The 12,391-nt window shown below is 33.1% G+C and overlaps 1 protein-coding gene across 1 annotated transcript; it reads right to left on the minus strand.

The window, feature by feature from the left end:
* Positions 1 to 1,698: 1,698 nt before the first annotated feature.
* LOC137810034 (peptidyl-prolyl cis-trans isomerase CYP65) lies at positions 1,699 to 10,923 on the minus strand. Its single transcript, XM_068611153.1, has 11 exons — positions 10,561 to 10,923; positions 10,414 to 10,476; positions 10,227 to 10,330; positions 5,389 to 5,480; positions 5,214 to 5,303; positions 5,048 to 5,123; positions 4,554 to 4,927; positions 3,432 to 3,688; positions 3,077 to 3,365; positions 2,403 to 2,513; positions 1,699 to 2,311 (listed from the first exon to the last, which is right to left on the minus strand). Exons 1-11 carry the CDS (start codon positions 10,686 to 10,688, stop codon positions 2,105 to 2,107), a joined length of 1,791 nt encoding a protein of 596 aa, XP_068467254.1. The 5' UTR covers positions 10,689 to 10,923; the 3' UTR covers positions 1,699 to 2,104.
* Positions 10,924 to 12,391: the final 1,468 nt, after the last annotated feature.

A 12,391-nucleotide genomic window follows, 5' to 3' on the forward strand; every position in this document is an offset into this window, starting at 1 on the left:
AAGATAAAAAAACTCTCTTAACGAAAAACGAAAAGTTTGACAAAATTTCATGTTAAGAAAAAAATTATAAAACATTGTAATTAATATAAAAAAGTTCCATTAAATTTATTGATTTTCACTCTCTTTCGATTTTTTCAACCATTCGACGAGAAAAAATCTATTTTTTGATTATTTTTGTTTTATTTTTTTCACAGTAATAATTATTTTTCTCTTTTCCTTTTCATTTCCTTACTTTCTAATTCTCTGTTAATCAAAAGTCCCTAAATTAAGTAAATGGTATTTTGTAGGGAGAGAGATTTGTGTGTTTATTTGTTATGATGATGATGAGTAAGCAAAAGTGGAGGCTTTACGAAACAAACCAAACGAATGAGATTTATGAGAATCGAGTTCACTAAAAGCAGAATTTTTGAACTGCAGTGAAACCCTCTTCTCTTACCTTTACAATCTTTCTATGGCAAAGCTAAGATCATGATGCTAAAGTTATCTTTCTAGCTTTGTCGATTTCGGAACATTTCAGAGATTGTGAAACGTGTTGGTCTGGTTATATATGTCACATTTCTTTTTTTTTAGTCAGACCAACTAATTCATTCAATTTTACACATGCCTACTTTTTTTGTTCTATCAATCTAATTCTTCTTCAAAAGCCAATTTTTTAGTAAATATATATATATAATTTAACACACGTAAATATATTACATGCTAGAAGTCAACATGTAGAAATTGATAAAAAAGACATTTTTATCATTAAAGTAGTCATATACATAACAGCTGACACTTTTGTTAAGTTGATTTCTCTAATTGAGTATGCATTGCCTTTATTAGAAATATTAATGCTCTAACCTAGCCTCTGTATTGTAAAATCTATGTGACCTTTATTTTTTAATGGATTTTTCCCCAAGGTTAACGTTATGCTAATTTGGCATGTTATCTAGAAATTTAACAAAAAAAAAAAAAAAATATATATATATATATATATATATATATATATATATATATATATAAAATTATGATTGACATTAGACTACTTAACAAATAATTAAAACAATTTATAATAAAATTATATGATTATCCAATCAAATTTTAGGATAATGTGACAAGTTATTACCTTAGGTTATTTTGTTACTTAACAAAAAGTTTGAAGATAAAGTTCAGAGAGATAAACAAGTCAAAATTTTAGTTACAAATTTTTAAAAATAATAATATTGATGCATAACAAATAAAAATACAAAGTAGATTGTCTAGTCAAATAAGTATAATAAACTTACACACTCAACATTTAAGAAATTGAGTTGTTGGATCGTGTCTTAGGTAAGTGTTTATTTTGAGTTATGAAATTTAGAGAGATTAGACATCCAACCATTAGGTGTATAGAAGAAATTATTATGACGATACAACAGCTTTGATGTTAGAGATGTGGATGGATTAAGCAATAGTGAGTAGGTGGTATCCATGGTAAGACAATGAAATGGTTGCATGATAGATAGATTCTTCATTTTGATTTAAAATAAATGTAGTATGCATTGATGTGTGTACTGTGAATTGTACAGTAGGTATATAAGATGCCAAAACGTGAGCAGGAGTCCGTCACTAAAGTCAATAGAGTCACTAAGTTGAAGTGCCCTTGGGAATGGCACCCTAGCCTGAACTTACCATTCACGCCAGACAACTGATTACTGAGAAGGAATAAATAAAATTCCCTGCAAGCAAGCAAAAGTCGATCGGATTGATAACGCCCCCAGAAAGCGAGGAACAGAGCTGTTAAAAGATGTACATAACGTAACTCTCTGCCTTGGAATAGAGAGCTAAAGCAATGTATATTAAAACTATTACTCTTGAGAGAACCAATCTAGCTAAGCTATCCATCTATCAAATCCATAACCAAATTATGAAATTCTGACAATGCAGCAACGGAACCAGAGACAATCCAGGCAATGATTCTATTCCGCTTGCATCCAATGAAAACGCTGTATATTGTACAAAGCCTCAATGGCGTGCAAAAACAATTCTCTCGCTATCCCGTCAATTTCCCCAATGCAAATATTAATAAATAAGCTACAACACGAGCAGTTTACACATTTTTACAAATTGTACGAAATTGGGATTGTTACCATGCAGAAAAATCTTTAAAGTCACTGCTGGCAACTCCCACTTTTCTTTTCTTTACTACAACGGCTGTACTGGTATCAAGATTAGTAGATGTAGCTTGAGCATTCCTAGCTTTCAAGTACTTGCCGACACCACCACCGACCCCCGTACCTCCAGATTCAGACGTTCCAGCGCCAGGATTGCTATACCATGAGCCTACCTTATCCTGAAACATAAGACAGTTAACAAAAACCTTTCACAAGTAAGGAAAAAAAACGGCGAGAGATGTCTCAACTATTCTGGATCATTGACATTACATTATCCTCGTCCTCTAAATTCTTCTCTTTGGCCTTATCCTGCTCTTCTCCTTCGTCTGGTTCTGTGTAAGGATTGACAAAAATCGTGACACTTGTTATCTTGATTTCCTCCTGCAATATAAAAAATGTATGGAACATAACGCATTGTTTGAAGTGGCTAGAATGGCACGCTAGATAATGGTGCATAGTTCATTTAGGAAACATCAAATATTACACCAAGTATTGTTCATTATTATATAAACTCTTCAAACCACTAAAAATTTGCCACCTACAAACAAGCGATCCAGGCACAATGAAACACATAATGTATTATACTGTGGTCGAGTTAGTCTATAGGTGAGTGTAATAAATCAAAGAGCACAAACATTGTATTCCAACACGATACAATGATATGGAGTTGTAGTAGCAGTAGAAATAGTACCCACGACGGAAAACTAAAGCACAAAACCCGAAGTCCAAACTAGACAGGTGTAAGGGAAAAGAATATATTTACGCAGATGATAACAAAATATGTACAACGGCAGAAGAATCTACTTTTTTAAAAGCAGATCCGTATTTTGTGATCATATGTTTGTAATTACACAGGTTGAAACTTTATGCATTTGAGAAGAATAAAACCTAAAAAAAGAGGGGAACAATGTATTGCATCAACAAGAAAAGAACGTGTGACTAACCAGAGGTCGGTCATTATCATCAACTGGAACCTTTTCCATGGCAGCAAGTGCGGTCAACCCACCTACAACTACTCCAAAAACTGTATGTTTGAAGTTTAGATGATTTGCAGACTTGTACAAGATGAAGAATTGGGAACCATTGGTGTGTGGGCCACTGTTTGCCATGCTTACCACACCCCTTCCAGAGTGAACTAGTTTGGAGTTAAATTCATCTTTAAAAGGCTTTCCCCATATAGATTCACCTCCTCGACCAGTACCAGTGGGATCACCACCCTGTAGCATAAAATTCCTGCACAAAATGGATTATGAGACCATAAATCTAAGGGGAAGAAAGACGCTGAGTATGTTATCATACCTGATGCTTCTATGAAAAGCAACTCCGTTATAAAATCCACGCTCACAAAGTGTGATGAAGTTTTCACACGTCCTAGGTGTTATATCACAATGTAGCTCAATGTTCAAATCACCATGTGTTGTATGCAGTTGTACATAACCCTTCTTTTTTGGATTCTTCTCAACTTTCACATATTCAAAATCATTTTTTGTAACTGGATCAAATGATGTAGAAGTAAAAGACCGGGAAGCAGCACCAGTTGTGAAACGACTTTTTACCTAAAACAGGTAACTACATTAGAAGTTCATAATGCACAGCACAGTGAATACTGCCTTTTCTTTTATAAGAGATGTCATAAAAACATTCATGTGTATTTGCCTAACAATTTAAGTGTTTAGGTAAATATACGTGAAACGCATCACCCAACTGCTTAAGCTTTTAGGTGAAAGACACGTGAATAGTTTTGGATTAATGCTACATCTACAATATGTTAAGATAACCCATTGGCTAGGAACAAACAAATATGGCAAAAGTAGTCTCTATAAGACTTGCAATCTCACCCCTCTTTGATTTAGCTCTTGGTGTTATGTTAGTGCAAATCGATTCTCAATATCTAATACAGTGTCATCAAAGTCTACAAGTCTATCCAATTGGCATTTGGTTACCTGAAAATGTTCAGTCCTAGGGAGTGTGAGTGGGTGGCGCAGGGATTGAGGTTAAGCTCACATTGGCTTGTCACTAGCCCTGGACAATCTTCCCCCCTTGAGCTAATAATTTTGTAGTGACTTAGGTCCTATCCCTTGTAATTTCTAGTATTAAAACCATGTGTTACAGGTATAATATAACATCATTCATGACTCTTCCAGCAATTAATAAGCTTAAGTTGTTAACTGAAAAGACATTAACGGTTTCCGGGGTGAGTTAGGTGCAATCCCTTGCTATTTCTAGTATAAAACCATGAGTTACACAGATGTAATATGTAATAATTCAAGTGAATCTTCCACCTATAAGCTTTTAAGTTAAGAGAAGAGACATTAATGAATTCTTTTACATTACATCTCTTCATTGAAAGGATCATTTAATTTGCGAATGTTAGCTATCAATATGTATTGGTGAAAAAGAGAATACATCTAAGAAACTCACCATCTTTGCATTCACTGGCGCCCTGTCACCAGACATATGCATAGCTATTCTAGCAGCAGTTTTATCACCCGATGAGGCTTTAGCAGCAGCTGCACTTCTTCCATGTACTGCAGCAGATGCAGCATCTACAATACTAAATGCCTGAGGAGCTTTGGCCTCTTTATTTGGATTTGATTTGGAATCTTCATCAACACGGGACCTTGCCGCTATGATGGCAGCAAGTGCAGCAGCCCTTTCTTTTTGTGCCTTGCCACCACCACCCCCATGCATTGCAGTTTCCTTTCCTTTATCAGTTCCAAGCTCCTGAAGCATTTGCTTGATATCACCCGACATGTTTATGTTATAGGTTGGATCTGAACTCATTTTCTGTAGTTCTGAAGGGAGAAAAATAGAACGTGTCAAAGCTAAGACTACTAAAATAAAAAAAGAAACACATTAAGATTCAAGACAAATATGAGATTTGTAGCTGGCAAAAGATGAATGAGCTAGCATACCCTCATCATCAACTTTCAAACTATTTTTAACATGATCAAAATCCAGAAGAACCTTGTTGTCAAGTGCATTAGGATTCTGCACATATCACACAAACACCACAATTTCATATCAAGACACCGAAAGATGAAGAAAGAGAAAAAATGTTCTTGTTCAAACCCAACTTACCTGAATGGTTATAAGGTCTTCCCTTGTGAATGGTTCATCAGTGAGGAGCTCCTTCCAGTTTTTTGTCTTAATGTTTAACTCTTTAACAGCCTAATTCCCACAACTTATATAAATATAAATGGCATCTACATAAGAAATTAGCAATATTGAAGTCAAGGATCCTGAAAAAAATAACCTCATAGCAGAACACATTTCCTGTAGTTTTCACTGCCACAATATGCGTAAATTCAGTGAAAACTTTGTTTAGCACTGGACAATGATATTCTCCTGCAACATGACGAAGAAAGTTTAGTCGATACAAAACAGCTAGCAAAGTAGATAAAATATCTATTGAAAATTAAAATAGTTAGGCAAACGTAAAAATGAATAAGAGAAGGTAAAAAGGTAGTTATTTAAATAGAGAGGGAATGGAAGAAAAAAAAAGCTACAAGTTTATAAGCTATAAATTACTGTCTTTTGGAACCAAGAATAAAATTCAGAGTGAAATAAAGATTTTATCAGATTGAATGGAAAGAACAGGCAGGAAGGAGAGATCGCTTTCCCCCAAGAGTTTCCTCTATGCAAAGAGCTACCACTCAATTTACAAAGGATAACCGATCTCCGTGAATTTCCTCCCTTTCAGCCCTATTTATTTAGGTCTCCAATTCAATCTTACTAACTACTAATTATCATAACTAATTCAGTATACTCTATACTAACAATACCACCCTTCCTAAAATCAACCATGTCCTCATCATGGTTCAAGTTGTACAAGTTGGATCCCCCCAATAACTTTTCTAAATGTCATATTCAACTGGATGTTGTGGTAACATGGTGAATGTTGGTTGAAATTGAACTCTGTTAAGACCTGGACGGTCTAAAATCCCACAATAGTTTAGGATTACTAGAGGACCCTTTCATTAATAAATATATTTAAATGATTATTTCTTATTATGATATCGGATTAAATATATTTACATATTCTTACTCTTATCTTTTAATAAAGTTAATAGGTACCTACATTTTAAATAGAACCTTCCATACTTGAAGAACCTTCGATACTTGAACAACACCAGACGATCTAACAATTATAACATAGTTAATAAAGGAAACGTAGGAACACAATTAATCTTACTTCTACTAATAAAATTAACCTCAATGGTAATAGCATTAGTTGATTTAATCAGTAGTTTAAAAATAGCAACCAAAACTCATTCTATAATTAAACTGATTATATTTGAATAAATATTTGCAATGACTTGCAATATATGGAAAGAATATACCTAAAACAAAATGAGCTCTTAATCACACGATGCTAAAATGAAAAGGGTATATATTATTTGTGATATTGTGTTGTGCTTTGTTTCTATTTTTATATTGAGCACAAGAATAAAAGGAAGTGCGACCTTCCGTATGTTGTCACAAGAGAGAATAATCTAGTTAGTTCTAGTAATTTTGCACATCAAGATTAAAGGAAAACAATATCATAATTACTCAACAATATTAAGATGAAGATTGCTCTACAACGGTCATACTCCTGAGAAATTATAAATACAAGATAAGACAATTGCAATACATCCTAAAACAACTACAATTATACTTTCTTTGAAAAAGCCTACGAGCATATATTCTGTCTTTAGTCTTTGTATAGTCAAAGAGAGAAAACCTTATAATATTCTTCACTACGTGAAGTTACAACCTTGTAAGGAAGCTTTCATTGTACATCCTTTTTACAAGAGTTATTTCTTAAGTTCATCTTGTTCATTGTTATGTGTAGCCAGGAATGACAGTTAAAAATACTTAGGGTGTTTAGTCTCAGGGGAGACAAGATAGTCATAAATGACTTGTGTACTCATGAATCATGATAGCCAAGAGTGATTTATATACTTGCTTTGAAAATAGCTTTTTATTAGTGGAACTCTTTTAAAAGCTTCTTAAATGAGAATTGGACATAGACCAAGTGTTTAGGGTGAATCAGTAAACAGTAAACATTTTTTGTGTGTTATTCTTATTCATTAGACAACCTCTACTAAACAGTTAGTGTTCTCATAAAAAATGTTGTGTGCTCAAATGCTCCAATTCTACCCATCTTCTGTCCACCTGTACCTTCAAACTCAAATGCTCCAATCCCATCCCTCCCCTACAGTCCTACTTATTTGTCACTAACTCACTCTAACTAACTGACTAATGTTCCCCTTCCTTACTAACAATATCATCTTAAAAATCAACCTCGTGGAAGCTGGATCCAGACAAAAAGTTTTTTATAAATATCTCCTTAAACTAGATGTTGCCACAACATGGTCAATGCAGGTTGAAGTGAAACTCAAATGCAACAATAAGCTTATGAATTAATCTGGCCTATTTTGCTCTGTGCTTTGTAGTATAGTGGTGCTTTTCCCCATTGGCTGGGCCTCTGCCAATTAAGTCAAAGAATGAGTTTGCTTGGCATCCAATTTTCTGCTCCTTTAAATCCAACTTCTTCAACTAGTTTGGCACTGACCCATTGGGTAAAATATTTGGAGCCACTGTCAAATTAAAATTTGCCCTTTCCTTTCCTCATTCTTCAGAACCGTGTCATTTACTCTAACTGGATGTGCCTAAAAGTAACTTAATGCTTATCAGCTACAGGCAAGTGAAATAGTGAAATAAGTTTGTTTACCAAACTTCTTTATTTGGTCAAACAACTTTATAAGCTAGACAATAAGTTACAGGTTAGCTTATTTGGCATGTCAAACACACTCATAACAAACACATTCGGGGAAATCATTAATGCTGATGCCAACCTCTCCCCAAGCAACAGAAAAAACATATGTATGTGAGAAAAAACAACAGTTTGCATTTGAACAGCAACAGGGCTACACAAGAATAACATGTGAAATTTAAGAAAAAATGCAAATTGTGCCTGATATTAATTGACCAGCTTCAGAGAAAATCTTGGAAAGTCTAACTAAAAAATACTCTATTTACAAAATGATATCAATGTAAGTATATACTGGCTCTATTAGGAGTAGGTAAGTTTGTTACTTTGGAGAGAAAAAAAGAGTATAGATATTGGCATTCCATTGACAGTCCTACATCCAGTAGTTCTATAGTCAACTTGTTTGCTGTAAGTTTGTAAGGAATTTAGTATCTCTATTTTGTAGGAGAAAACATTTTTCGTTCTTAAAATCAATTGTCACTAAAATTTCTGAATTTCTGCCATGTTCAGCAATCTTATTCCATGGAAAGCCTCATAAACTTTCCCCTTCAATCATAATTATTACAGATTGGGTTTGCACGTGACATAAAACAAATATCAGACTTCGGCTACAAACAACATTTTAATGGTGGTACACATAATTCTCTCAAATATTTATTTCAATCTTTCAACCTATGGAAACTCCATTGAATCACTCACAAACAGTTCTTAAATAATTAGGCTTAGGAATAAAGCCGCATTGCCAATAATGTGACCATAACATAACAGGGGCACACCATAGCATTTCCATTTGACACTATGGTGATTCAAAGTGTCGGAAAGGTACCTTGATTTTGGTCACCCCAACCCTAGCACGACATACTTGCAGTCTTAGAGCCTCAAGGATGGTGGTTTACTCCTACATCAACTAGAGATGTGATTAAACAGAGTTAAAGTTTGGAGAGTCTTCACCTTACAACTTAGTCTTATGAGATTGAGCAAAGTCCTAAGCCCAAATTTTAAGATAGTACCAAAGGTTATCTTAGATCTATTTCCTATTCCATTTCCACACTCTAGTCTAGATCACTAGCCCCGGACACGAGGGAAAGTGTTTGAAAAAGCTACCTAAATTGTGGTCACCCCTAAACTGCCTTGGTTGATGCTTTTTTAGGGGTTGTCTTAATTGCAGCACCAAGGGTGGTGGTTTAGTCCTACATCAACTCGAGAGATGTGACTTAAATAAAGATACAAAGCTTGGGCAGTTTTCATCTTACATGTTGGTTAGAAGGATTGAATTAGATCCTATGCCCAAATACCAAGACATTGATAGAGATATTTTCATTCAATATGTTAAAGATTGGAGAACCAAGGGGGTTCGAAACCTATTTATTATCATCCTTTGATACAATCCAAATCCACAAAAAAAATAACATCAACAATGCTGATGTGGTCCTTGTGTGTATAGTTGTTAGAATAGCAGTTTTAACACTATTCAAAGGAAAATAAAGGTAGTAATCAAACTAATACAATATTTATGACATTCTTCCATGCATTAAATTTCTTGTCTCCTGATCAATGTTACAACAACTTTATAGAAGTAATGGATATCGTTCTCCAAGAGTGAGGGTGTATCTAGATATTGTTTCAACGAAGAAGAACAATGAAAAAATGAGTAAAATCTCCATGTAAATCAGAATAAGATCTTTGAGCTCTTCTATTCAGTGACAAAGTCCTTGGGATCACCTATATCTGAACCTCTTGAGAAGAAAACCAACTCTAGCTAATGAGCTTGGCTATTACCAAGTAGCAACACTAGACCTAAGATAATCATTGAAGGTTTTTAAGATAAGCAATTCCAAAAGTTTAGGATAGAAGTTGATTCTTTTTATTTACATTTTCTTCTCTCTTGTTTACTATTTTACTAGTAAACAGATTGGTTATAAGTCTCTAGCCAACTCTGCTTATATAGCTCATCCCTGTCTAACCTTGCACATTAAGAAGTATAATTACTGTTTCATCTCCTAACCTGTAATAATAGTTAGGATAAACCTTTTAAAAAAGGGTAAATAGTCACTTCAGTATGATTAATATTAACATATTTCATTCGTAGTATTATAAAAAATGTTACATTCTTAGTACAAAAACTTTAATTTCACTAATTCAATGCAAACTTATCACTAATTCAGTGTCAAGTCAACAATAACCTGTGCGAACACGAGGATTCAAGTTAGAGGAGCCTACACATGGCAATAAAGAAATGTACCAAGAATTAAAAGTGAAGCTAATACACTAAATAAAATAGTTCAACGAGTCACCAATAAAACACCCAGATGAAATGAAGCAGTTGAAATGATAACCTTCTGAATTCTTGTGGAAAGTTAGTGGAATGAGATCCGGCAGCTTGAGAGGAGTTCCAGTGACCGGATGTTTACCGTATTTTATAATATAGGGAGTAATATTCCTGAAGCAAAATTGCAAAATCAATCTATCAATCAAATAATTGATAAGAAAAGAGGAAACTTAAGGAATTGCAGAGATACTCACATAACATCGAAAACACTGCCATCGGGAGTGCAGACAGGTTCTCCAAACGGCGTAAACGTTAGCCTAAAACAAGGAGAAGACGAAATGAATGAATGAAAAATTGAGTGAAAAGAGGTTAAGAGTGAGAGAGGTTATGAGAATTGGTACGAGCAGCAATAGAAGGGGAGACGTTTGAAGGGAGTGCGATTGTCTTTGGATTTAGCTCCTCCCCATTCCGTTGCCCACTCCGTTTTGGTGATGAACATCCTGTCTTTGCTGTGCTGCTTTTTCCCCATGGTTGCTGCTAGGGTTCTTCTCAATCACTGCTTAATTACTCTGTTCCTAGTTGCAGTTGCAATTGCAATTGAATACACCTATTTATAAGATTCTGCTTCACTTTCTGGCGATTAAACGACTCAAGCGCTCGGTTTTTCCCCCTCTCACAACCGCCTTGGCAGTAGCACTTTGGTCCTGCAATTTTATAGAACAAAAATTATTATCATAGTTGTTTATTTAAAAAATTGGTGCTACAATTTCTTATGAAAAAATATTATCATGGTAACTTTTTTAAAGACAGAGAGATTTTCTTTACTCTCCTATTATTAATTGGCATTTTTACACTATTGCTCTCTTATTATTAATTAGCATTAGCATTTGTATACTATTGCAATAGGAGAATCATCATCTAATAAAAGGTCACTTTATATTCATTATTTTACCTTTCTTACTCCCTCTTTCTTTGTAAATATAAAAGTTTATTTTTTAATAATTATGTTGCGTTTAAAATTACGTTTGTCAAGTAGTTAATGTAGTATCAAAACATCATTTCACATTGTATTGTAATAGTATCATAATGTTTTGACACTTATCCAATATTTATCTTTTACCTTCTCTTTTCTTTTATATATATAAAAAAAATTATATTATGTCTAGAAGTGGATGGTCAATTAGTCAAAAATTTCACATCAAAATAAACTAATATTTTAATTATATATAAATTATTTTTTAATTTAAAATATTATTATAATGGTTTGTTAGGTGTATATGTTTTACTTTTTGGTATTAAAGAGATATTCATGATATTTTGTCACCCAATAAAACTTTACACACACTTTACATTCACTAGTTTACCCTTTAACATATTTTTCGTTTACAAATATAAAATTCTATCTTTTTAATAAGCATATTATCTTTAAAAATATGTCGTTAAGTAATTCGTGAAGTGTCAAAACATCATTTCTCATTGAAACAGAAACAGAACTATGATATTTTGACATACAATAACTTTTTACACACCTTTGATTCACTATTTTACAATTCATCCTTTTTTTTTTCTTTACAAATATAAGTTTAGTTTTAAACAACCATATTATCCCTAAAAGTGAGTTGTCAATTAGTTGGTGAAGTTTCAAAACATCATTTCTCATTATAATAGGAACATGATATTTTGGCATCCAATAAATTTTCAAGAATGATACTTCAACCGCACCCTTAACTGTATACAATTATAATGTGATAGTTTTTAAAAAAATATATAATAAATAATAAATTGGTAATTAAATAATATAAATAATAGTATTAAAAAGTTATACGGTGAAAGTAGAAAAAGTGGTTGTATATCATGATCCTAAATTTTTAGACTCACCTTATATTCATTAATTTACTCTTTATCATCTCTTTCCTTTACAAATATAAAAACTTAATTTTAATGATTATATTACCCCTAATTTAGGGTGAAGCTGTTAATGGAATGCCAAAACTAATTTTCTCACTTTAATAGGACCACAATATTTTGACACACAAAATTTATACATCCACCTTACCTTCACTATTTTACCGTGTCACCTAATAAATTTTTACACATATTACATTTATTATTTTACTCTTCATAATTTGTTTTTATATATAAATATAAAATTCTATTTTTTTAATAACCATATTAGTTCTCAAGTGGTTGATGAAGTGTCAAAACATCATTTTTTATTTATTTTGTCATCCA

This window comes from Phaseolus vulgaris, chromosome 2 (assembly GCF_000499845.2).
Source record: "Phaseolus vulgaris cultivar G19833 chromosome 2, P. vulgaris v2.0, whole genome shotgun sequence".
NCBI classification, from domain to species: domain Eukaryota; kingdom Viridiplantae; phylum Streptophyta; class Magnoliopsida; order Fabales; family Fabaceae; genus Phaseolus; species Phaseolus vulgaris.

Bases quoted from the DNA above. Each gene is read 5' to 3' on its own strand.
- LOC137810034 (XM_068611153.1), bottom strand. From the start codon at position 10,688: ATGGGGAAAAAGCAGCACAGCAAAGACAGGATGTTCATCACCAAAACG. The intron at 10,477-10,560 runs GTACCAATTCTC...TCCTTGTTTTAG, and splicing joins CTCCCCTTCTATTGCTGCTC to GCTAACGTTTACGCCGTTTG. The intron at 5,124-5,213 runs GTAAGTTGGGTT...TGATATGTGCAG, and splicing joins AAGACCTTATAACCATTCAG to AATCCTAATGCACTTGACAA.